General features: G+C 38.3%; 1 protein-coding gene across 3 annotated transcripts; it reads right to left on the minus strand.

Annotated features, from left to right (window-relative positions):
* Positions 1-209: 209 nt before the first annotated feature.
* Positions 210-20,950, minus strand: tet2 (tet methylcytosine dioxygenase 2). Of its 3 annotated transcripts, XM_079462706.1 has the most exons (10): positions 20,499-20,950; positions 8,997-11,678; positions 8,677-8,767; positions 8,481-8,574; positions 7,042-7,250; positions 6,524-6,674; positions 6,347-6,436; positions 6,112-6,249; positions 5,568-5,916; positions 210-5,432 (listed from the first exon to the last, which is right to left on the minus strand). In XM_079462706.1, exons 2-10 carry the CDS (start codon positions 11,632-11,634, stop codon positions 4,069-4,071), a joined length of 5,124 nt encoding a protein of 1,707 aa, XP_079318832.1. In that variant the 5' UTR covers positions 11,635-11,678; positions 20,499-20,950; the 3' UTR covers positions 210-4,068. The 3 variants fall into 3 exon arrangements, with proteins under 3 accessions (XP_079318832.1, XP_079318830.1, XP_079318831.1); XM_079462704.1 differs by having other exon boundaries at positions 6,347-6,674; XM_079462705.1 differs by lacking the exon at positions 20,499-20,950 and adding an exon at positions 16,072-16,114 and having other exon boundaries at positions 6,347-6,674.
* Between the last annotated feature and the right edge of the window lie 1,627 nt (positions 20,951-22,577).

Here is a 22,577-nt window from a genome sequence, read left to right on the forward strand (position 1 = left end):
ATGTTATCCACACATAAATTAAATCACTGTCAAAGATGCCTTAACCAAATCATAAGCAATGGGTGAATAGTTATTCTAAACCGCTGAAATACTGTACCAATAAATTTTTGTTTAAAACAGAATACAAAATAAATTTAATTTTCAATCGAAGATTGAAATTGAATATATTGAATTGTATGAAAAATAACTAGGACAATGTGAATACTTGAAATAAATATAAATTTATTAAAAACACCCACAATTCAGCAATATCAGGAATGATAACAAATCAACAAATAACTTTCAAATAAACTGCATTCAGTTATTCAGTACATTACAATACTTACAGTATTCATCGGCATTCTTAATTCAACGTTTTAAGCTTTACACATTTTTTAAAGAGAACAAGGGAAGCGATACAAAAAAGGCAGAAAATAGCACATTTAAATCTTTAGTGTCTAATGTTAAAAAAACCAACGTGTGTACATAAACTGCTAGCTTCACGTAAGAGTTTTGCACCCCAGTATGTTAGTTGAAGTCAGAAAGTCGTTCAAGTAAAGTTGACTCCACTCAGAAACACTCCGAAGCAACTTCAAGTATGGCTGTTCGTGTCACTCGCCTGCTACTATCTCAACACTCTTCTCCCGCTTCATACTTCAACTTGCTACTCAAGCTGGGTCCTGTACGCTGAAATTAAACAACTAAACTACTCAGTGGAAGGTTCTTCCATCACTAGTCAATACATCAGAGTAATTTCTTGTAAACAAAGCTGTTGTTGACAAAATCCTCTTGTAACCTGCATACGGGCTACATTTCGCGTTTTCTAATAGATGTGTTAGGTAACAGTACGTGTAACACACAAAATTGACTATTTAACATTAAAAAGCTGGACATAGAATAAAGAATGGACTAAAGCAATGCAAGCATGTGGTTTATACAACGTGGCAATTTATTACATTTACATTACAATTGTCTGCCTATTTTAAATTTACTTAGATTTTTGTAGTATGTAATTATTATTTTTTTTAAACAAATGAAGTGCTTTTTTCAAATAAATGTTATAGTGGAATGAGTTTTATTACCAAGGACTTAATAAATATAATTCACTTCAATAAATGTGGATGTGGGAGGTAATAGTTTGTTTAAAGGCTGTAAATACATTTAGCATCAAACTATACATATGCAACTAAATGTGCATATAATAACCAACTGGGTCTTTAAGTGAGGAGCACATGCATTGCTTTATATATTTCAATGCCTGTTCTGATTTCTTCTGGGAAACATATGTGTACATTCCACTTTAACAGTATGAAAATGCATGTCATTACAATTTTTTAAACAAAGTTAGATGTGTGTGATATATACAAGAAATTCATAAGGATTTTCAGATGCAAAGGAGAATACCTGAATAAGAGAGGATAGCACATACACAAGTGATGTTTACGCAGAGCAATACGCTGATTCATCCCTGATTGAGCAATTCCATTGAAACTTGAAGTTCAAGTTATACTTTCTATTAGATCAAGTGTGAAGAAAGTAAAAACTGAACTTTGCATCAATGATGGCCTTTAGGTTATATTTGCTACAAATTGTTTGCAAATAAAATAAACTAAACTCCTTGGTATTAGAATTCTATTGCCAAACTAGTTCTGAGGTATATGAAAAGTAGATTCTCTACATCATTCAAAAGCCTTCTCGCCACCCTTTAGAGATTCTCACATTATATTTACTATATAGTAGGTCAAGTAGCACCATTTGAAATAAGATCCGATCAAACCCAAAGAAATAGTACTCTTCCTTACTAAACTAAAATCTAAGCATACATTAGAAAAGTATTAATTTACTGTACACATTTTTATACAGCTAAAGTTGCATTATATAAAATTCCCCACAGCAAGCCGAGCCAGCTGCCTTTAAATCAGTGTCACTGATCTATATGTAACCCTGTTATGTGTTCCTTGAAAATTGCGTTGAGGAAATAAATATTGACCATTATTTTCCCTAGACTCAGTATCAGTTACACTTAGCTAAGAATCTGTATTCAGTATTGCGAAATGTCACTCTTCCTGTGATTTCTCTGTAAAAACATTACTGTTACAAAATGTATCTTATATGGCTCAATGTACAATAAGTAAAAAATTATTTGTTACAATTGTAAAAGCACCAGAAAAATTCTGTATCTTATCAGTATAGTTGTCCGCAGTTAAAAACTAAAATGAATGCAGCGTGCATGACTGAGTCTCACCCAATGATGGAGTGCCCTCCATTAACTTGTCAAAATGAACTGAGCTTGACAAAGCCTCTGAACAATTTACAATAGCTTTAAAAGCTTGAAGTTTTACAGGCCATCCTGACAAATGACCATCAGACAGACAGATATACAAAAAACCAAAGGGCTAAATAGAAAAAGAAAACTTAATGATAAGAATGAGAAGTGAAAGGTCTGTGCTGGGTTTAGCGGATGTAGCTTGAAAGCTCAAGGATTTTTAACATTCACCAATTTTCTGTGGAAATCGCTAGGAGTTTTGGCACCTTTAAATGTTTATTATAGAAAAAGCGGTCAAGTCTGTTAGAAAACATATAGCAACCCAAGTCGGAACCTCAAGGTCTGTGCCAAGTTTGTTTCTATGTAGCTTGAAAACGCAAGCAGTAATTAAAGGCATACATTCAAAAAAGTTTTAAATAAGATAACAGTATGCTAAATTATAATATATTGGCTTTGTCAAGTAAACATAAAAATTGACATCAGATTGGAGAGAAAGTAATGACCCTCACTATGAAAGTGCTTCTTAAAAACTATTTAAGGAAAGTTGCATCCCAAATGGCATGCTATTCAGTATGCACTATGTACTCTAGCATCTAGTATATGCATTTTAGAAGGGTAATATCATCTCAAATGGCTTTTTTCTAACCAGAAATAGAAGCCGTTTCCTGAATGCTAATGACGTAAAACACGTAACACAATGGGCGTTAATAAAACTAAATTTGTACATTGTACTTGTGATGTAATTATTACTTGTTTTGTCCAACATGACCTCTGTCACCATCAGACTATAGCATAATTGTCCCTGCAGGTGAGTTTTTATCGCACAGCGAATGATAGTCCCACTTCTCTTCCGCTACGTGAGCAAAACTGCGACCGTTGAGTTAAGTGTCCACACTCTTATAAATAAAGGTGCTTCAAAAGGTTCTTCAATGCCATAAAATATCATTTTTTTCTAAATGGTTTCATAAAGAACCTTTAACATCCAAAGAACCTTTCTTTTTCACAAAAAGTTCTTTGTGGTCAAAAAAGGTTCTTCAGATTATGAAAAGATAAAAAAGAGATGGTTCTTTAAAGAACCTTTGACTAAATGTGACTAAAGGGTTCTTTGTGGAACCAAAAATGGTTTGTCTATGGCATTGCTTTGAAGAACCTTTAAGCACTTATTCGTTAAGAGTACAGCTTTCTACATGAGTGCATCATCTGGGTACCTAAAGTGCACTTCTTCTTTTGAAATTGGGATATAAAACACACTACTCACACTATTTAAACTACAAAATGGCGTGGTATAGTGCATTACTGGGCGATTTGGGATACACCTTTCATTATTTGGCTATTAAGATATTTTAATTGCTCATTTTAAACATAATCTTCAATCACTGCTTTTTAAAAGACAGAAACTCGTTGTATATTTTAAATAAAAAAGGCATTTTAAAACACTCCCTAGCACCATGAAAAAATAGTTTAGCCACAAAAACCTATCTTTGTTTCCAGTAATTTGTCCAGATTTGTCAGACTATAAGCACCACGGAAGAAGAACAGTGTGTAATCAAATGAGAGTAATCAAATATCAAATAAATACTTCTGATTGGTCAAACAATAAAACATGACCTCCTAAGAGCCGACAACCCTAATGTGTCAATGTTATCAATGATCTGCATCTGCTCTGCCTTTCCATATAGTGCGATATTAAATCTTATCTCAAATTCCTTGCACAAACTGAAAAAGCACTCTTTTTCTACTAGCCAATAGAACCATGGTCTGCGACACTATTTATTAGCACCATTTAATTAGTTTGATGCCACCTGTACTTGCCTAAAGAGGTTTTACTGAAAATTATTGTAAGGTCCAGTAACCTTGGTAAAGGCATAGGGAGATGTATTCACATATGTATTGGTTGTGCAGGACATTGACTGTTCGAAAAGCTTGAGAACAAATTTCTTATATGGAGGCTCAGAAGGTTCAGAAGGTTCCGTATGTTCACGTTTCGCCTTCTTTCCACTGCTCTTGCTGGATGTGTTTTCAACACCATGCTTCTCAGCATCTTCCTCCTTCTCCCGGGCCTTCTCTGCCATCTTTGCCTCCCACAGAGACAGTCCGTGTTTCGCTTCATTCAAATTCTTATGCTGGTAGAAGACCAGAGAGATGCGAGTGGGATGGTTGCGATCAGGTTTCCTGAGGGGCGTAGTTGCATGAAGCTCACGCTTCGCACACTCGATAATGATGGAACCATGACTAGGTGCCACTGCCACCCCTCCGATTTCAGGGTCAAGAAAATTGTGCTCACTGTCGGACCACACATCCTCCTCTTTTTTTTCCAGAGTCTGGGACTGTGGTTCTTGTTTGATTTGATGGTTAAGGACATTTTCATTAGAAAGCTTCATGTCTTGAGGTTGATTTGGGTCGACGCATTCATTACTGAAAGGAGGAAACACTTGGGAGATACCATTTGCTCCATGCATGTTTAAATTATTATTTTGCATCCTTAACGTATCTAGACTTGGAGTAAACATTTGATGATTCTGTGAGATATGAGGTTTGGGATAGGCTTCAAACTGGTTGTTTTTGCTGACAGCTGCATACTCAAAATGTTGATGAGTTGAGGTAGGCCTTGGGAAGGCATCAGGTGGCATATTGGGGCTATAACCCCGATAATGTCCCATGGAGTGCATGCCAGGTCTCACATTACAGGTGCCATAACCATTGACTGGCATTCTAGGCTCGCCGTAGTGAGGTGGGTAGTTGACCCCATAATCTTGAGGTGCATTGTACTGCTGCTCCAAGTAAGGTAAATTCCTTTGAGCCTGATACATATTCATACTATGTTTAATATTTGGAGAGTAATAAGGGTGGTAGTTGTCCATGGGCATTCCCCCATTATGTTGGTAACCAGGGTACATGGGGCTGGGTGTAAGTGACCTTGAATATGGGGTGGATGCATTCATGTAAGGGTTGGGCGCATTCACTGGTGGAAGATAAGGATTACCGGTAGGGGAAGGTGTTTGAGGATGCAGATTTGCTAGTTTAGAAGTGTTTGGTAAGGTTACTTGTGCATTTGAGAATCTAGTGTATGGTGGACCAGCGTAAGGCGGGGCATGATTGGGGTGGGGAATCTGCCGTTGCTGCGGCTGCTGATGGGTGGCGTGTGTACTTGGGGGATGGCCAGGATCTGTTTTCATGTTGCTTAGACCTGGATGAACAGTAATGTTAATGGTAAATGGGTATAAACATTCATAAACATTGGTGGTATTTATTTTTCATGAACATTTTATAATTGAGTCACAAATAAAAGTTGCTACGTCTATAGTTTATAGCTCTTTCATACCTATTATAGGTTGGTTCTGGCCCAGGTTTTCAGTAACACTTTGTTTCTGCCTTGTTTGCTGGATGTTGTCCATTTTGGAGTTTGGTGTGTTGGGGTTGGTCGACTTGTTAGCTCTCCTGGCATCCAGCTTCTTCTGCCGGCAAGACTTGGCAGGCTCCGCCAGCATACGCACCTGTCTGCGAAAGGCACTGAGTACCTGAATAGCACCTGTTTTGGTCTTTTCCAGCTGAGCTTCAGCACTGCCAAACTCATCAGTGGATGAGGCCTTGTATAAGGGAAGTACGTGCAGTTGCTCATCCTCTGGAATTTTCCCGATCTCACGGTTATCCTCTCGTGTAAGGGTACAGACCTATGACAAGAGTGGACAGAGGGTGACTTGTCAGGTTTATTTTGTGATATTGTAACAACTTGGTTCTATCTACCTTTTGTTCCCCATCTCAGAATATTTAACCAAATATCTTTTGCATCAGTTCATAGTCATTAGGTTACTCGCAGGTACAGCTTTTGTGTACAACTATTCTTGCTGGGGCACTTTATTTCTTACCACAGTACTGCCCCCCTGCATGTTGTGCAAGTCTCTGTGGGCATGGGCACAGAAATCTAGACAGGCTGTCACTCCAGAAAATGGGCGACCTTCTTTTTGCCCCAGACGGCAATCAGGAGCTCTATGTTCATGCTCCACCTGTCAAAATTTGCAGACATTTCATGTAACAAAAAAGTAACAACCTGCTTCGGTAAGACATTTAAAACAACAAGATTACGTATCTTGTTATGTTTACCTGATTGGTGTAAGCATCAGGAGCCATTTTTTTATACACTGGGGCCACGAAAGTTGCAAGACCCTGGAGATTTTGTTCCAGTTTCTCTTCCTGTAAGGGAATTATACACCTGTCAGCTCTTTTTCTTATTGTGTGTTTCTTACCTTTGTATGGTGTGTTTCTGTGTGAGCATCTCACTTCTTTGGGATCATCCCCAAGCAGTTTGAACTTTCGAGGGACTTTACTCCTGGCAAATTTACAACCATTATAGTACATGCTCCAAGAACAACCAAATGAGAAAGAGGCTCCACAGGCTTCAGCTTCAAAACCCTGACATGCACATGTTCTCCTGTGGACAATAATAGAACAGTAAGTTAGATGTGGATTTGTGAATAATATTCTAAACGTATCCAGGGTATGTTTTTTTTTGTTGAAACCATTAAATATGTATCATCGGTTTTATTCTGTACTGTCCAGGGGCGTCATTTGGGTTTGACAAGTGCTTCGGTGGTGTAGTGAGAAAGACATATGACAAAGGATTCTGACTCTGTTTTGATGAAAGTTTGAATCCCCCTCACTCTTCGAAATGTTCACATCACATGTCAGATCGTACTGCTTCCATTTGATTTTAAACTATGATGTTTTCATCAATGGATTATTTAAAGCATGTTGTGCGTAATGATATTTGAAGATTGCTGGTGCAGTGGTGTACTTACTCCTCATTGAGAGCACATCTGCGGTTGGTTAAAGCACCATGTTTTGTTAAAGTACCACTGAGTTCTGAGTAAAGAGAGTCGGCCAGGTTGGTTGATATGCCTTCCCAAATCATGATAACCACCACGATACAGGATGTCTCACAAGAGTGACCAGCCCGCTCTCGCACCAATACCAAGAGTTTTTCATCCAGACTTGCCCTCCGTATCACCTTCACAACACATAAACAGGCATACAAGCAAACTTTTAGAATATATATACAGGAAGCAGTAATCTGAGACTCATGCTATTTTGTTTTCCATAAAGGGCACACCAGAATAGAAAAAAGAGCATGCTTTGTATTTATCGCAGATTTGCAGAAGACAAGCAATACACTTAACTGGCTTCATTTGACATAGACTCGAGGTATGGTTGATGTTTTACAATTTCATGTGATATGCCAACAAATACTGTATATTATCCTTCGAATGAGACTTTAAACTGAGGTCCTGTCTCTCTGTGGTCATGAAAAATCCCCCAAATTCGCCCATTCGCCTCTATAAATTATCATGGCCTCCTAATCATCCCCATATATACTAATTGGCTTCGTAACTCTGTCTCCTCTTCACCAATACGTTGGTGTGTGGGGGGTGCTCTGGCGCAATATGGCTGCTGTTGCATCATCCAGGTGGATGCTGCACATTGGTGGTGGTTGAGGAGATTCTCCCCTTCCATGTAAAGCGTTTTGATAACCCAGAAAAGTGTTATATAAATTAAACAAATTAATATTGTATAATATACTATCTATCATCATCTTATGTGTCCGAAAGAAACAACACTTGGTTCAGTGTACTGGTAATCCGAAAGCTGTTGCAACCAGTTCTTGACTTGAAAACGAGAACCGCTCTAGCAGTGGCATGAATGCAAATGGTGCTGCAGATCGATGTACCTACATAAGGCAGTAATAAGGTCCTAGATATATTTCCATTGGTTTTAGAGTATCAAAAGAAACAGCTCTTGGTTCAGTGTGCACTGGTGATCTGAAAGCTGCTACAGCTGTTCAGTATAAGCTGCTTGTGCTCATTAGTTCTCTCTTCACCCCTCTTAAGTTCAGTATGGAGTAACTGAATAATTGAATGGCTATATATTTCTAGTTAGAGGGACTGTCAGACACACAAACAAGAAAGTGAGTATTTCAAGTAATTTGTGATTAAGTCCGTAGTGCAGACGCGAACTGTTTAGAACGATTCAGTCCGAATTGGTGAACAACACAGACTTTACTGAAAAGAACCGGTTCAAAAGAACAATTCGTTTGCGAATCGGCCATCACTACTTACTATGGATGAAAAACAGGTTGGTCTAAAGTTGTTCTGTAAAGGTAATTCTGAGTAAAACATTTACTATCAGTGTCATACCCTGCCATATAGAATTTCTTAGCTGGATACAAGTAAATTTATTTTACCCATTTGGCGATGGGGCAGCCCTGTGAGCTTTTTCCTTCTTTGCCTGTATACACAACCTTCTCAATCCTAATGGCACTTCCAGTCAGTCCAGACCTGTCAAGGAAAATAGTGTCAAATCAGCTTTTTACCTATATTGTAGTGGATAATACATAGAAAACGAATTCAAACTTAAAAAGGACTACGTAAATATTATACCTTTTCTCCATGATTTCACGAATGCCTGCAACAGTTGATGCTGCTCCTAAATGTGTATAATATGGACCTTCGTCCCTTTCACTAATTTGATCTGTGGAATAAAATATAAGAAAAGTGTTGTACAGTTTATTATCGAAACCTGGAGAACCTGTAATTACTGTCCACATTATATAAAGTCTATAACATAGTCATAGTAAAGTATAAAACATTTAGTATCTATAATTTCTGTTTTCTTTAAAGATCTTAATAACCATATATATATACTGTTCAAAGTACAAAGTATTTTGAAAACCTGAAAAGAGGTATGAAAAACATCTTACCAACACAATGACACGAAGGAATATCGTACTGTGTCTTCATAGGTGTATCAAGGAGGTTTTTTATTGGTGTACTGAGCAGCTTCATGGGTGACTCCAGAAAGGATTGTAAACCATTTTGAATCTTTTTAGGTGGGGTAAAGTTATTTGGTTTGCACTGCTCCTTGATGTTCCCCTCAGTACTGGTTGAGAGCACCGTCACCCCTCCAGACATTTCCACTTTCACTTTATTGGGTGACTTGATGACCAAAGACTTTCTTTCAAACACAGATGAGAGCTGATACTGTTTTAATTGCCGTTCCATGGTAGCTAGAATGCTCCTCTGCTGGCTTTGTTCATATTCTGAAGAATTACCCTCCTGCTTTACTACAATTGAGTTTTCACTTTTCAAGCCCTGTATATCTGGCCTGATGTGGTTGGGGCTTTGCATCCCCTGCTTCTGCAAAAGGTGCATTCGCAATGCTGCATGCATCTGCATATCTGCTTGAACACCTTGGCTCGACAGAGACCCTTTTTGAATTTGAGCACTGGGCTCTTGAAATTCAGCATTGGTTTTTGTTTGAGTAGGTGTCTGTGGACCATTCAAAACTTGTGACACTTGAGAGTGTGGCTGTCGAGACTGGAAATATTCCAGATCATTGTATGCCCTGTGTTGGAGAGGTTGCTGGTAGTTTTGATGTTGTTTACTGGTGCTCTGTGGGCACTGAGTGTTCTGGAGGTTTTGTTGGATCTGTGTTGCATCACCTAGCATAGCTTGAACTTCATTAGACGGAAGCTGTACATTTGACCTAGAAGGATCTGAAAACGGAAAGTTGTTATAAGCTAGTGGTAACATCTGTGATTCTGAGTCAGGGCAGCCTTTCATTTTAGGTCTTTTCAAGATGGGTTCATCTGTCTGAATCTGTGAAACACCTTGTGATTGTGGATCTACTTGTAAACCCTGTCCATCCTGAGGCAGCTTATAGGGAAATGAGCTGGTGGGCTGCTGTTGAGGCTTAACAGGTTGTGCACCAGAAGACTGAGTCAGGTCCAAGTCATTCTTGCATAATTGCTGCGGTTTTATAAATTGTGTATTAAAGTGACCATGCACATTAAAATTTACCTGTTGACATTCGGGGCCAGAACTGTTGGGCAATTGTGTAGGGGGTTGGGATTTTCTATAAAAATCTTGCATCTGACTTTCATTTGTGCCAAAATTGGGCTTGCTGAAATGTTGTGATGGGAAGCTGTTTAGGGGCACCGGATTGATTACGTGGCTTTGGCTCTGTTGGTTTTGGTGCATTTGGACTCCTTGTGAAGGGCAATAATCCCATGTGTGAGGGTGTTCATTAGATGGCCTTGGTACTGGAGCTGATTTAACATCAATCCAGTCCATCTGGGAGGATTGATTTGTACTCTGTGATATTTTCTTTTCCTGAACTGTAGGAGGCTTATCATGTTGCTCACTGCTTTGATTCTGAGGATCTGCAGGACAGGCCTGGGATAGTAACCCTCTGTCTACTGTTTGAGGCTCAAAAGTCTGTTGCTGTGGCAAAGACGGGTCTTTTTTTTCCTGGAAGCTTCCATCAGTCAGTGGCATTTTAAATTGTAGATTCTGCTGATCAGTTAGAGTGCATTGTTCCTGGGGGTTGTTGAATGAAGTAAATGTACCATCCCTTTCAGTTGCTAAGGGGGATCCTGACAGCAGTCTGGGCAACGAGTCCTGGCTCAAATCCTGTTTGACCTTTCTTAAACAATCTTGGTCATTTTGAAGGCTTTCTACGCAGTTCTGAATGGGTGAACAACCATTGAGCCCTGTCTGTGATTTTAGATTGGACTCTACACCTGCCTGACACACAGAATATTTTCCCATATCTGGGAGATCAGACACCGGATAGGTAGACGTTCGTTGCCTTTGGTCAGCTGTAAAGCTGACATGGTATCCATTCTGACTTAATTCCTGGTTGTAGTGCACCTCTGGGGGTACCTTGGCAAGCGGCTTGGAGGCAGTTATTTGGGGTGAGAGAGGAATACCTGAGGTTAATGAAGGTGAAGGAATTGCCTGTTCATTCGGGTTGCTGGTGACTTGATGTACTTGAGATGAGTTGGTTTGAGGTGCAATAGACACATGCTCTGGGTAATACTGAGACAAAGTTTTCTCTAAGAGGTCACCGGTTGTACCCTTTACTGAATCTGGGATCTTTGTGGCACCATTAGACAAAGGAACCTGTTTGTTCCTAGACAGTGAGAAGATATCCCCATTGGGAAAGTTACTGTTTCTCTTGCTATGATTTAATTCACAATGCCCTGGCTGATGCATGGGGAATCCCAGGTCCTCATCTCCATTTATCTCTAGATCAGTGCTGAGTTGTTTTGGTTGCTGACCAAGAGCATGCTTTGTATCTCCATTCATCTCATAGATGCTTTGATCAAACATAGCAGGGCTGCTGCCATTCTCCCATTGCCTTTTCATTGAGAGGACCTCTGTGCTGGGCTTAAAATGGCTCCAGTTGGTGTCCCCATTGAACTGCTGGGATAAGATATCAGGTGACTGATCTCCATTCTGTGTTTTGGCGAGCAGAGTGTCTGTCTGCAGAGTGGTACTGATTTGTGAGCGTGTCAGACTTTTTTCCGTCTCATGGCTGGTCTTTTCTGTTTCCATCTGGTCTGATCTGGGTCCATTCACCAGGCTGCCCTCTCTGCGTCCTACAACATATCAATAGATCACCCAGATGAGTCATGCAGAGTCCAATCTTTTTTTATTGAAAATATAATCTATTGAAGTTTTTACTGAATATGATTTTTCAACTGTTTGAATACGGATTACGGATTACGTTTACAGCATAATATTGATATACAGTGTATGTAACCATGTGTGGTTAACACAGAAATGTCAAAATGTCTTATAAGCTAAATTGAGATTTTGCACACAAATCTACACATCAGCACAAAAATGGCCTTGCATGCAGGGCATTTAATCCATAACAGATTCTGCAAAATGCATGGAATGTTTGGGCATGGGTCCTGAATAGCATGATTAAAGGGAAGTTAAAAGCAGCTGTGGGATGGAGTAGCTTCTGGTATTTTGGATCTTTGAGTGGTAAGTGATGATTTGGCCTGTTTTACACACAAGCAACCGGAAATAAAAAATATCCACGAGTCCTAAGCCTTTCCATCCAAATTAAGTTCTGAATTACATTCATAATCAACCCTGTTTGACTTCAGCCATACTGACTAACTTTGAAGGCAGTGGCTATCAACCAGAAGATTGGGGCTCACAAGGGCAACTTAGCAAACTTGGTTGTTACTTGACGACAATTTAAATGCTAAAAATAGCAGAAAACCAAGCTAAAGGCACACAATTAGTAAATGGCCATTATATTTCCCTGTTGCAAAATCCACTGATTTGACGGTCAAGCCGCAGTGGACTAAGCTATGGGGGGGGGGGGGGGGGTTGAGTATTGTTTTGGACATTGGGGGGCCTTAGAGTAAACAGCTTAAGAACCAATGTCCTAAGCCATAATGCAACTTTTTTCATATATTTATTTGAATGAACATAATTATATATGTAAAATAAAATGAATCACTAAAATAATCACTTCTGTTATACAATTTAGGCCTAGATTATTAAACAATCCATCAATCTGACCATGACAATTTGGAAAGTGATATATACATATATATTTATGGGGAAAAAAACTGTTTGATTACACATATTAAATTTACTTTTATTTGTGGCTAGTTAGATTCCTGTATGATCCTGCATTCAACAATAAATGAAATGAGTCCATTCCAGGTTCGCTTCACAGTTTTGCTGCAGCTGGGAAAAGCCAAGCAGCTTGACACAGTTGGATAAACCCACACTGAAAACAACACACAAAATCTCTCAGAGCAGGAATTACAAGGCAAGAGATACCTACTGAATGCCGTCAATAAATGCACAAACACACATTTCTCATAGTAACTCAGCGTTATATGATCGTATTTTCTGCATCATTAAAATGGGAACATTCATACAATATACTAAACATTTTGTAATTAAAATGATTTATGAATTTGATGTTAATTTTTATTACATATTTTTCTACCCTGATCCTTTTATGTGAGGTCCAGTTTCCTGTATTGAAAGCAATCCCTAGGACGTCTTGAATAGCATATACACACCAAAATATACCCAGTCTTGTTTCTTAACAACTAGGAGCGGCATTATTTCGGTTTGCTGTCTGTCCTGCTTTTTTACATTCCTTGTTCAGTTGTCATACTCTGTACTACAAATAATGTTCTCTTACTTGAGACCTAAGACCTTCACTTTTAACGAATGTATGAATCTCACCAGTGCTTTGGTTGCATTGCCAATGCAAAATCCATGTTTAAGAAAACACACAACTACTGCAGCTGGTATTTGTTGGTATTTATTGTTAACGGTTAACAGTTCTATAGCCTCGGGGTTGTCAATACACAACAAGCTAGTACGGAGGCACATTTAAGTGCATTTCCGTCTCTTTCATGATTAACACCTTCACAATCATACATTCTCAGAAAGCAGAGCCTTATAATTTGTACTTCTTTTTTTTTGTGCTTTTTTATGAATATTCTTCTTTGCCACAATGATGTAGACCTAATGTGTTTTATTTATTACAATTTTGGGGGTTTTATCAGCAAATATTGATATATGATTAATATTATTATGATTATTTGATGATTATTGTCATTTTCATGTCATTAAAAAAATTGAAGCAGAGACCAAGAGTAAGATCGATGCTGATACTCTATACAGATACTTCAGTGCTCTTGAAACTTCATCCTTTGGTTCCTCCCTCTGTAATCTGATCACCTAGCTCATGTGCAAGTGTGCTTTAAATGTCACACAGACGCATGGTTGTAAAAGTGTCTATGTATTGCTCCGTCACTCTTTTACTCTAAACATTTACCATGCCTCATTTTGCATATGCATAAAGAAAATAATGCAATAATAATGTCAGTTATCAAAGACAATAATTTATTTACTGGAATTTACCAACCTTTACTTTAAAATGTATTTAGTTTGCAACAAAGGAAACTAGAAGCATCATAATAATGATCAGTCTTTTTCCTTTACAAATGTCAAGCTGCCAATGGAATTAGTATGTAAGACTCCACTCTCACATAAGTCATATACAGCATGTTAACTGTATGATCTAGGAAACACAATAATTTAACTCTTAGATGTGCACACCATATAGTATCAGCTTTAATAGTGCCACCAAACTTCATCATGTTTTATGTATTAAGAAGCCACAACACATAAGCATTACAAGGGAAACAAAAAGAGAGAATGACTTTTCTGAATTGAACAATAATCTGCCTTCATAAGAAATATATAAGATCATCCTGACATAAATAGTGATCATTTGTAGATTTTAACAGACACACAATAAATCTAATTAGATTTTTTATGTACTTCTTGTTTATCTTCACTGACATTTGAAATCCTCTTTGTGGGGTGAGAGATGTATTACTTTAAGAAGCAAATATACACTTCTGTTTGTAATTTTACCCTCAACGAGGTCCCCGCTGAAGAGTCAGGTCTGTGTTGGACCTGCCATTGTCCTTTGTTGGTAATAGAAGACAGATGTGTCTCCGCTTTAACAATGCAATAAGTCTTTGTGTTCGGTCAAAACAGTCTTGGTATGATCTGCCTTATTACAACAAATGATTACTTGGTTCTGGGTATTCCCCATATTACAACATTAACCTTTCATGAATGGAGAATCACAAAACAGTGTAGTTTAGCAGTGTCACTTTTTGGTCCCCATCGGTAGTAATGGTTTTAGTAAAAAGGCATCTACAAAGACCCTAAATGTGAATTATTATAAATGCATTGCCTGAAAACATTTCCATTGTAAAACGGATTTACAATGTTTAATATTTATAAGCTAAATCAATGTTTTAATTGTTAGAGTTGGGTATCTGTATTTGTTTCCTTACATGGGCTGACTGCTTCTGAGATGATGTTTAAGTAGAGAGAATGATTATTAACTCAACATAGGTTCAGTAGGTTGCGTGACTGTGTAACTCTGGTTTTAGCAGACTGAACCTGCTGACCCTTCGCTCAGATTCAAACATTGACAGCAAACACAGTAAACACAGCCTTAAATTACCAGCAACCTAAGCTTCCCTTCCCAAAATACAATTTCAAAACATACTTCCAACGTATACTCCTCTTAACTTCGTCTTCTCTTCTTTGACTGCCATCCCCCATTCCTTTGTGTCTGCACCAGTCAATATATCTGACTAATTTGATGAACTGTGCCCGGTGCAAAGCAAATGTCTTTCAGAGAGCTTGGTAGCCATGGTGATCATTATATTGTTGCTACACGGCCATCTGCTCTAAACATTAACCGAGCATGACTGGCTAACATAGATGGAGAGAGATGGAGAAAACGCAAACACGTGCTGAGCACATTGATTTTGCTATGATCTACAACATTTTATAAGTGTTTTATTTACTGTGGTGACACATAAGCTAAAAAGCCCTAGCCGTTGTTTACTTTCGATGTGACTCTTCTTTCACTGTGACTGGAACTTCCAACTGCGATAATGATGTTCTGAGGTGTTCCACGTTCTTGATTCTTAAACTAACCAAAGATTATTCGTTTTTAGTTCTCAAGATGGTAAACACTGTATTGCCTAACACAGAATGTTATGTATTTCCCCCCACAACACACTTCCCATAAACACTTGTATAAAGCACTAATTCCTGAATGCACCAGAGCCAATCCACCATTCATTTAAATGGTTCCATCAAAACATGGAATGCATTCTGTGTACAGAATTCAACTGGAACAGTGGTGTACCCTATGGTTGTGATTATTTGAAGTAGCTGCAGTTTGTTTTCATTTTTTTAAACCTAAAGCTATCAGCACTGACTCTATCAGCATAGTCTGTATTGATCCTGCACTGTTCCTGTAACAAGAACATCCTGATTCTGTTGATGTGAGGTTCTGAATTTAAAGCTCTTTAAATCGAGTGTATTGGTTAACCCCATGCATCAATGGTCCATTTCAACCCTTTCAGTTAATCTGTTTCACAGCCTCTTGCAAATAAAAGGTAGGGTTACCTGCATGGTGTCCTGCTGTCAGGTTTTCAGATGGTCAGCATCCATACAGAGTCAGAAGTGAAAGTTCGGTAGCTGGTAAACACTGAATGAAGCAAGTGGACATGTTCATTTGAACTTCATTCTAATGTTATATAGCAGGCACTTTTATCCAAAACAAGAACAAACAATATCTTTAGCATCTCTACAAGGTTTCTACCTGTGGATTAACATATTTTAGTCACGCCGTGTCATTGCCTGTATTGAGTAATGTTTAGCTTACTGATTCACTGAATGAGTTTATATTAACAAACCTTGTGTCTTGCATATACAGTAACCTGCTCCTTACACTCTGCATTTTTTTAAACACTTATTTCCTTATATTACCGTAAATCAAAATAATGACCCTATTTAGCAGGAATGATACTAAACTTGTAAGTAGAGATCAGCAGAGACATTAAATTGAAGCAAACCCTCGTACTTTCCTAGACCCTCAACAAATGGCTATGATATTTTACTGCAGTTTACTTTGGTATTTTTCAGGATATGGAGCAAATGTATTTAATGTACTTACTATAAATAGGTCAGTGCCAGAAGTAAAAAATATCTCTGCTTTTCATTACTCTTGACACTTTAAATAGACCAGCTGGACCTCATATAAACTTTCTCGAGCATTCCATTTCATTCCGTTTATGCATTTGACAAATGCTTTAATCCAAACCGATTTACATTGCATTCAAATTATTCATGCATCTTCTGATCTTTCCACTAAAACTAATTTATGCTCCAAAGTTTAAGCTACAGGAAGGCCTCTAACCCCAACATTAGCAGAAAACAAAACCCCCACATCCCATTGACTATCAGGATTGTTGTTCCAGAGAGGTTGACATCGAACTAAATTTAATTCACCGGTATTAAAGTTAACAAATACTGATCCTCGTAAAGTAGTAAACTTGAATCATATTAACTTTGAAAACGTCTTAAAAATGACTAAAAGCTGCATCAACCCAGCTGTGGCTATTCTTGCAAAACAATTGTGCAAATAATAAGTCAATATTTGTTTTGTCAGTTTTTGGTTTTATTATTTGGCCCAAACTTCTTGCGAATTTTCGACCGACCCTTGGTCATATAGATTAAAGGTACTTAACACAATACCATGTAGTTTTAAAATGCTGAACAAACGAAGTCTGAAGAACATCAGAATTTGATAGCTCAGTTCTCAAAGGTAACTTCCCCAAAATATACTGCAGGAAGTAAATTCAGGTGGACTAGTTTGTGAGGTTATTAAAGAATTTGTATCTGTCTATTTTAGTAATCCAAGGAACTCAAAGATCTTTAGAAGGTTTTTTAGATGTTTAAGAAGTTTATGAGAAGGATCCTCATAGCATGAATGACTCTTTTTGCTGTGGGGGTGTTGGGCTTGCTAGTGTCCTGGTTGTGATTAGTGAATCTGCTGGTATTAGATGTGTATACACAACCAAACACACAAAAGATTTCACAGGCGCATGTCGTTACTCTTCTTGGTGGACCTATTTCTGAGCAAAAATCCTCTATTCATATGTCAAACCGTCAGAGTTTTGAAAGTTGAAAAATATTGGCATGTGATTTTTATGTTGTTGTAATTGAAATCACGTTTTCTTTACATATGCACACATATTTTTCCACATCTTCATTTGTACAGTTAGAAAGAAAATCTGTGAAAACCACATTTATTTTCTTTTCTCTTTACATTGTCACTTCATAAGCATTTTTCTACTTAATTTATTATATATTGTTTGCCTAAAAAGTACAATACAAAAAACTCCTAAATTGAATCAAAAACAAGAACTATAACTTTGAACTGAATCTTAAAAAAAGTAAAACTCAGCCACCTTCTCCAACCACAAGACACAATGTTGACCTATTCCATCTTCAATTGTAGGTTCACCTAAAAAAGAAATCCATCATCTACCAATCTGACAGTTTCCAAACAACTGTCCATTTCATACAGCTAAAACGTTCTCTCCCTTGACCATGCCGTAGCAAAAGTTCTGAAATGCTTTTTCCGTAATCATTGGCCTTGCTTTCCAGTGACCTCCTTGGCTGGCGTAAATACTGTAAACCTCCCTCCCTAACCCTGTGACCGCTGACTTTGAGTCGTGAGTTTATGTTTGTAAACAAACTTGCCATGTGCGCACGCACGTGGAGCACGCTGGTCGGCAAATTTACCTCCAGCTTAATCTGTGACAGCGATAGGTGCTCTAATATCCCGTAACACTCCTCACTGTTGTAGCTCACATCTGACAACCAATGAGTGCATAGAAGAAAGACAAAGTTTTAACTGGTGTCATGTTACTGCCCGCAGTCTGACCTATTAGGACAATTTACTCCAAAAGAGCTTAAAGCAATGCTTAATCAAGTGCAATAGATGCTGTAAACTGTCAGTTACGGCTATGAATTGCTACTTTGCTAACAGACTGGAAACTAACGTTTGTAAGTTGTGGTAACAGTTTTAAACCCATAAAACCTTGTTTTTCACATGTGACTTTATCTCATCGGTAGGAGATAAAAATGTAAACTATGGTTCACGTAGGTGGAGCCGGCAGTGTTCTTAACCCTGGGAGAGTCTTTATTGTTTTTCTAAATGCTTCTTGTCCTTTTACCTCTTACTAACTCTATTTATAATCAAAATAAACATTGAGCATAATAAACAGTTCTACCGTGGCATTGGTTTTAGAACCCAACAGCATGCAGAGTACTTGGATCTCATTTATTCTAGAGAATTTATTCAAATGTGTGTTCAGTCAAGTAAACAATTTGCTTGAAATTTCTTGTATTTTTTACACAAAAATAGATCTACAGATGTCATGATTCTCAAACAGAAGAACACGATTGTTTACAACTGTTTGCTTCTAAAGGCACAAATAACTGACAGTGTCCAACCCCTAAAAAAACCAGTTACTGTCAATGTGTGCTCAATGAAAATCTTGTTCATTTGGCATGTGCTCCACCAACTGCCTGGAAGGTGTTGACATTGCAATCAAACTTCTTATCATATTAGATTACAGCCAAATACATCTATTGACTCAAGCGTGTTAATACTTGGATAATAGGAATTATTCCTGAAATATGTAAAGTTGTAGCTGAAACTAATATAAAGGGTATGGAACTTAGTTTTCTACAGGCTTCAGTGTAGTTATGTAAGCATTTGCACACCTCTTTATCATGTTTATTGACAGCAACTTATTAGGCCCTGCAGGCATCTAAGGAGAATGTTGGAATACGCAACCTAAATACACAAAATAAGGAGACAGGACTTTTATCTGTATTATTCCAGAAGCCAATTGTGATGCAAATCCTAATGGGGCTGTTAAAAAAAGAAGCAACTCATTAGTACAGATATAAAGGGTCACTCATGAAGCCTGTGATAACTGTTAAGTTAATACAGCTTGTGTTATGTGCCAATTGCCCATCCCCCAAACTAAAACAGATATAGGCCAGATTTCCCCCCAAATCTCAAATAGATTTAAATATGTGACCGATCACCATAAAAAATAGACTCTACATAATGTTAACATTAGATAAAAACAATACTGTTCTGTCAATGTAGTATGTAGTTTAATACATGTAATACACAAACATACAGTTAAACAATGACAATCTTGTTAATATCAGACCAAATTTGTGCTCTTAAGTTGCCCTCAGCTAATGGTGCTGCGGGGTTGGGTTTCAGTTTTTTAAAGCTCCTGCCTGACCTTGTGGGCTTCCACCACTACGCTCTGTTTTTTCACTACTGCTCTAGTCTTTGTGTCTGCTTGTCATTCACCGGTGAATGCATTGAAAGCAAGTAGCTCCCCTGTTCCTAGCCAAACTTCACACCAAATTAAGAATAAAAAGGACACATCAGGTTAAAGAGGTCTTTGTCTCATTCTCATCAAAATAAAGGATTTTTTTATAATCATTAAAAGAAAATACTTTTTAGTCCCTATACCCCTTTCTTGTCTCTTCACAGTGATGTCCAAAACTGGCCATTGGACAATAAAAAGATAAGATAATGTTGTTAGCAATGTGAGTGTTTTCGTCTCAGCACAACAGATGCATTGGGAAATCATGTCTGGAGAAGAATTGATCAACATCCTCACAAAAGAGCACAGTTCTCTAACACAGGCACATTCCTAAAGTTGTCCAATACAAAACACCTTAGCTAAAATGTAAATAATGAACAAAAAACGAATTTAAACGCTTCAAAACCTCTTACTCCCTCCACACAAACCAACAAGTAAGAAACAGAGAGAGGGAGAGAGACAGAAAATGTCAGCCATGTTGGTGAAGCTTTATCTAATATCCACACATTATTATGTCAGCTCACGGCTTTAGAAAGAACAACACAATGCAAAGCATGAGCTTGGAGCTGTTTAAGAGACCCCGGGGGCCAGAGGAAACCGGGACCAGAACAGAAAAAACTGTCTCACCTTGTTATAACTCCCTCCACTTTGTTGAATTCCACCAAACCGTCTAGGTCTTCTCTTAAACAAATCCTAAAGGGCAGCCATCTTGCTTCCTTCTGTTCGTCTATGAAACAGACCACCTCCACATCAATATTCATGGGCCAGTCTGACGTCTGCTTTCATCGTCAGGGAGAGAAATCCTGAGTCGCTGTTGGCGCCTGAAGCGCGTCCAGACACAACCCATAGACACACGCTCTCGCTTGCGTGTGCTCAGAAAGGCAGTGCTCAGAGTGATACAGTCCAGTGTACAGATCAGAGGAACTGAGCTCGCCTTGCCGGCAAGCTGAAGTAATTGCCAAATCTCTTTCCTGCTGAGTCCTCTCCACACAAAGAGCCTGAGTCTCTTTTCTTCCCCCTCCTTTTTTGCTCTTTCTTTTTTTCAGCCGCACACAATCGTACACACTTTGCTGGCTGCCCTGAAGCACCGGACTGGATTGCACAGTTCATGCTTCCACCGTCCGCCCACTCTAGCCGTCACTGAAGGAGGGAAAACCCCTTGTTTCAAGAGAATATGTCAGATGGAAACAGGAAATGAGACTTTCAACCAAAATGTCTCGCTCAGGCTTTTCTGTCTTGTTTTTCTGTCTTTTTTGATCCTGCTTCTAAATTCTGTGCGTCGCTTGCATTTCTTCTAAACTGGACGGTGAACGGATATACGTTTATCTCTACTTGGAAAACACAGACTCATCCGTGAAGCCCTGCCCTTATTTACAAGTGCTTGGTCTTATTTTGGCACACAGCGGTTTGCCGGCTACTTTTAGACAACACTTAGCCCTCTTAAAACTCCCTACAGATTCTTGTTGATATGTCAGTCAAACAGGGAGCTAGGGAATGAGTTTTAAAAGCAATCATGAAACACATTCCTAGAAAACGTATTCTCATATTTGACCTCTTTCATAAGATTTTCTGTACTAAAAGTTCAAAGCTTCTCGTAACGCCGTGCCCCTGTGTGTAGTCATGTACATGTGAAAGCGAGCACTAACCCATCTCCTCCTCCACCCTCCATTAAGAGCTTTTAAACATCACGTTTTGTGATGTCTGGACTTTAACAGGTGGTTTTTGTCGGAAAAGAAATCTCCCTTTGGCTCCACTCTAGTTCTGAAAGGGAGACCCCACCTCTTTCATGTGGGCCACTGCCTAGCTGGAGTGACGTTTGTTGACTCAATAGTTTTGAGGCAGAGAGCAGAAAAGAAGATTTGTTTTTACACAGCATGGAGGAGGGGCAGTGGGGGTAGGCAGGAAAACTTGCGCGAGCTTTAATCACCAGAACTGGCCATTCCACAAAGGGCAGGTCAGTCACTGTGCAAAAGTAGAACAAGCTTTCTTGGGATGATCTATAACCTAATTACATAACTTATATCCATGAATAACTGATTTTAAGATGCTATTTATATAAGCCTACTAGACAAAGCAACATATTTATAAGTAAATAGCTCAAAGGTTTAAGTATCTAGAATCTGTTCTATGATTGATTTGTTTCATTTTGAGCCTAATACAATGTTAATAGGGCATTATTAAGATGTTATTACTTGTTAATAAATAATAATATTGAGAATCAAACAGTCTCGGAAAATCTATTTGCAAATGACAATGCTGTGTTAAGCAAGCCAAAGCAGAAATGTTATGTTTTGTGAAGAGGTGTCAGAAACAACATATCATCCTTTCACGGCACCCCTCGCCTCTTGGAGGGAAAACTCTCACCTTGTGTGTGAAAGAATGGGTAACCCCACACCACTGGGGACAATGAATGAATGGACACACTTTAACCGTGAGTGACGTCACATATCTGCAGATTACAGATGTTAAAGAAACATTAAACTGACATTATTTTGAGAATGTTGGGCTCGACAACATCTGTGATGTTTTAGCTCTAAGCAAATACTCAACGAAAGATCCCAGTCAGCTCTTCACATAAGAGGTCTTATACATGGCCCTTTGACATGGGTATTACAAATTATTTCATGCTGTCGTTTTATTTTATAAAACACAAAATGGTAAAGATGCTAACATCCATGATTAAACAATTCATATTTTGAGCTTATT

Source organism: Barbatula barbatula (genome assembly GCF_947034865.1).
Source record: "Barbatula barbatula genome assembly, chromosome: 8".
Lineage (NCBI taxonomy): Eukaryota > Metazoa > Chordata > Actinopteri > Cypriniformes > Nemacheilidae > Barbatula > Barbatula barbatula.

Excerpts from the sequence above, each read along its gene's own strand:
- tet2 (XM_079462704.1), bottom strand. The coding sequence starts at position 11,634 with ATGGAAACAGAAAAGACCAGCCATGAGACGGAAAAAAGTCTGACACGC. Across the intron at positions 8,768-8,996 it reads TCCTTCGTGTCATTGTGTTG|ATCAAATTAGTGAAAGGGAC; the intron begins GTAAGATGTTTT and ends TTTATTCCACAG. Across the intron at positions 8,575-8,676 it reads CGTGAAATCATGGAGAAAAG|GTCTGGACTGACTGGAAGTG; the intron begins GTATAATATTTA and ends TTTCCTTGACAG.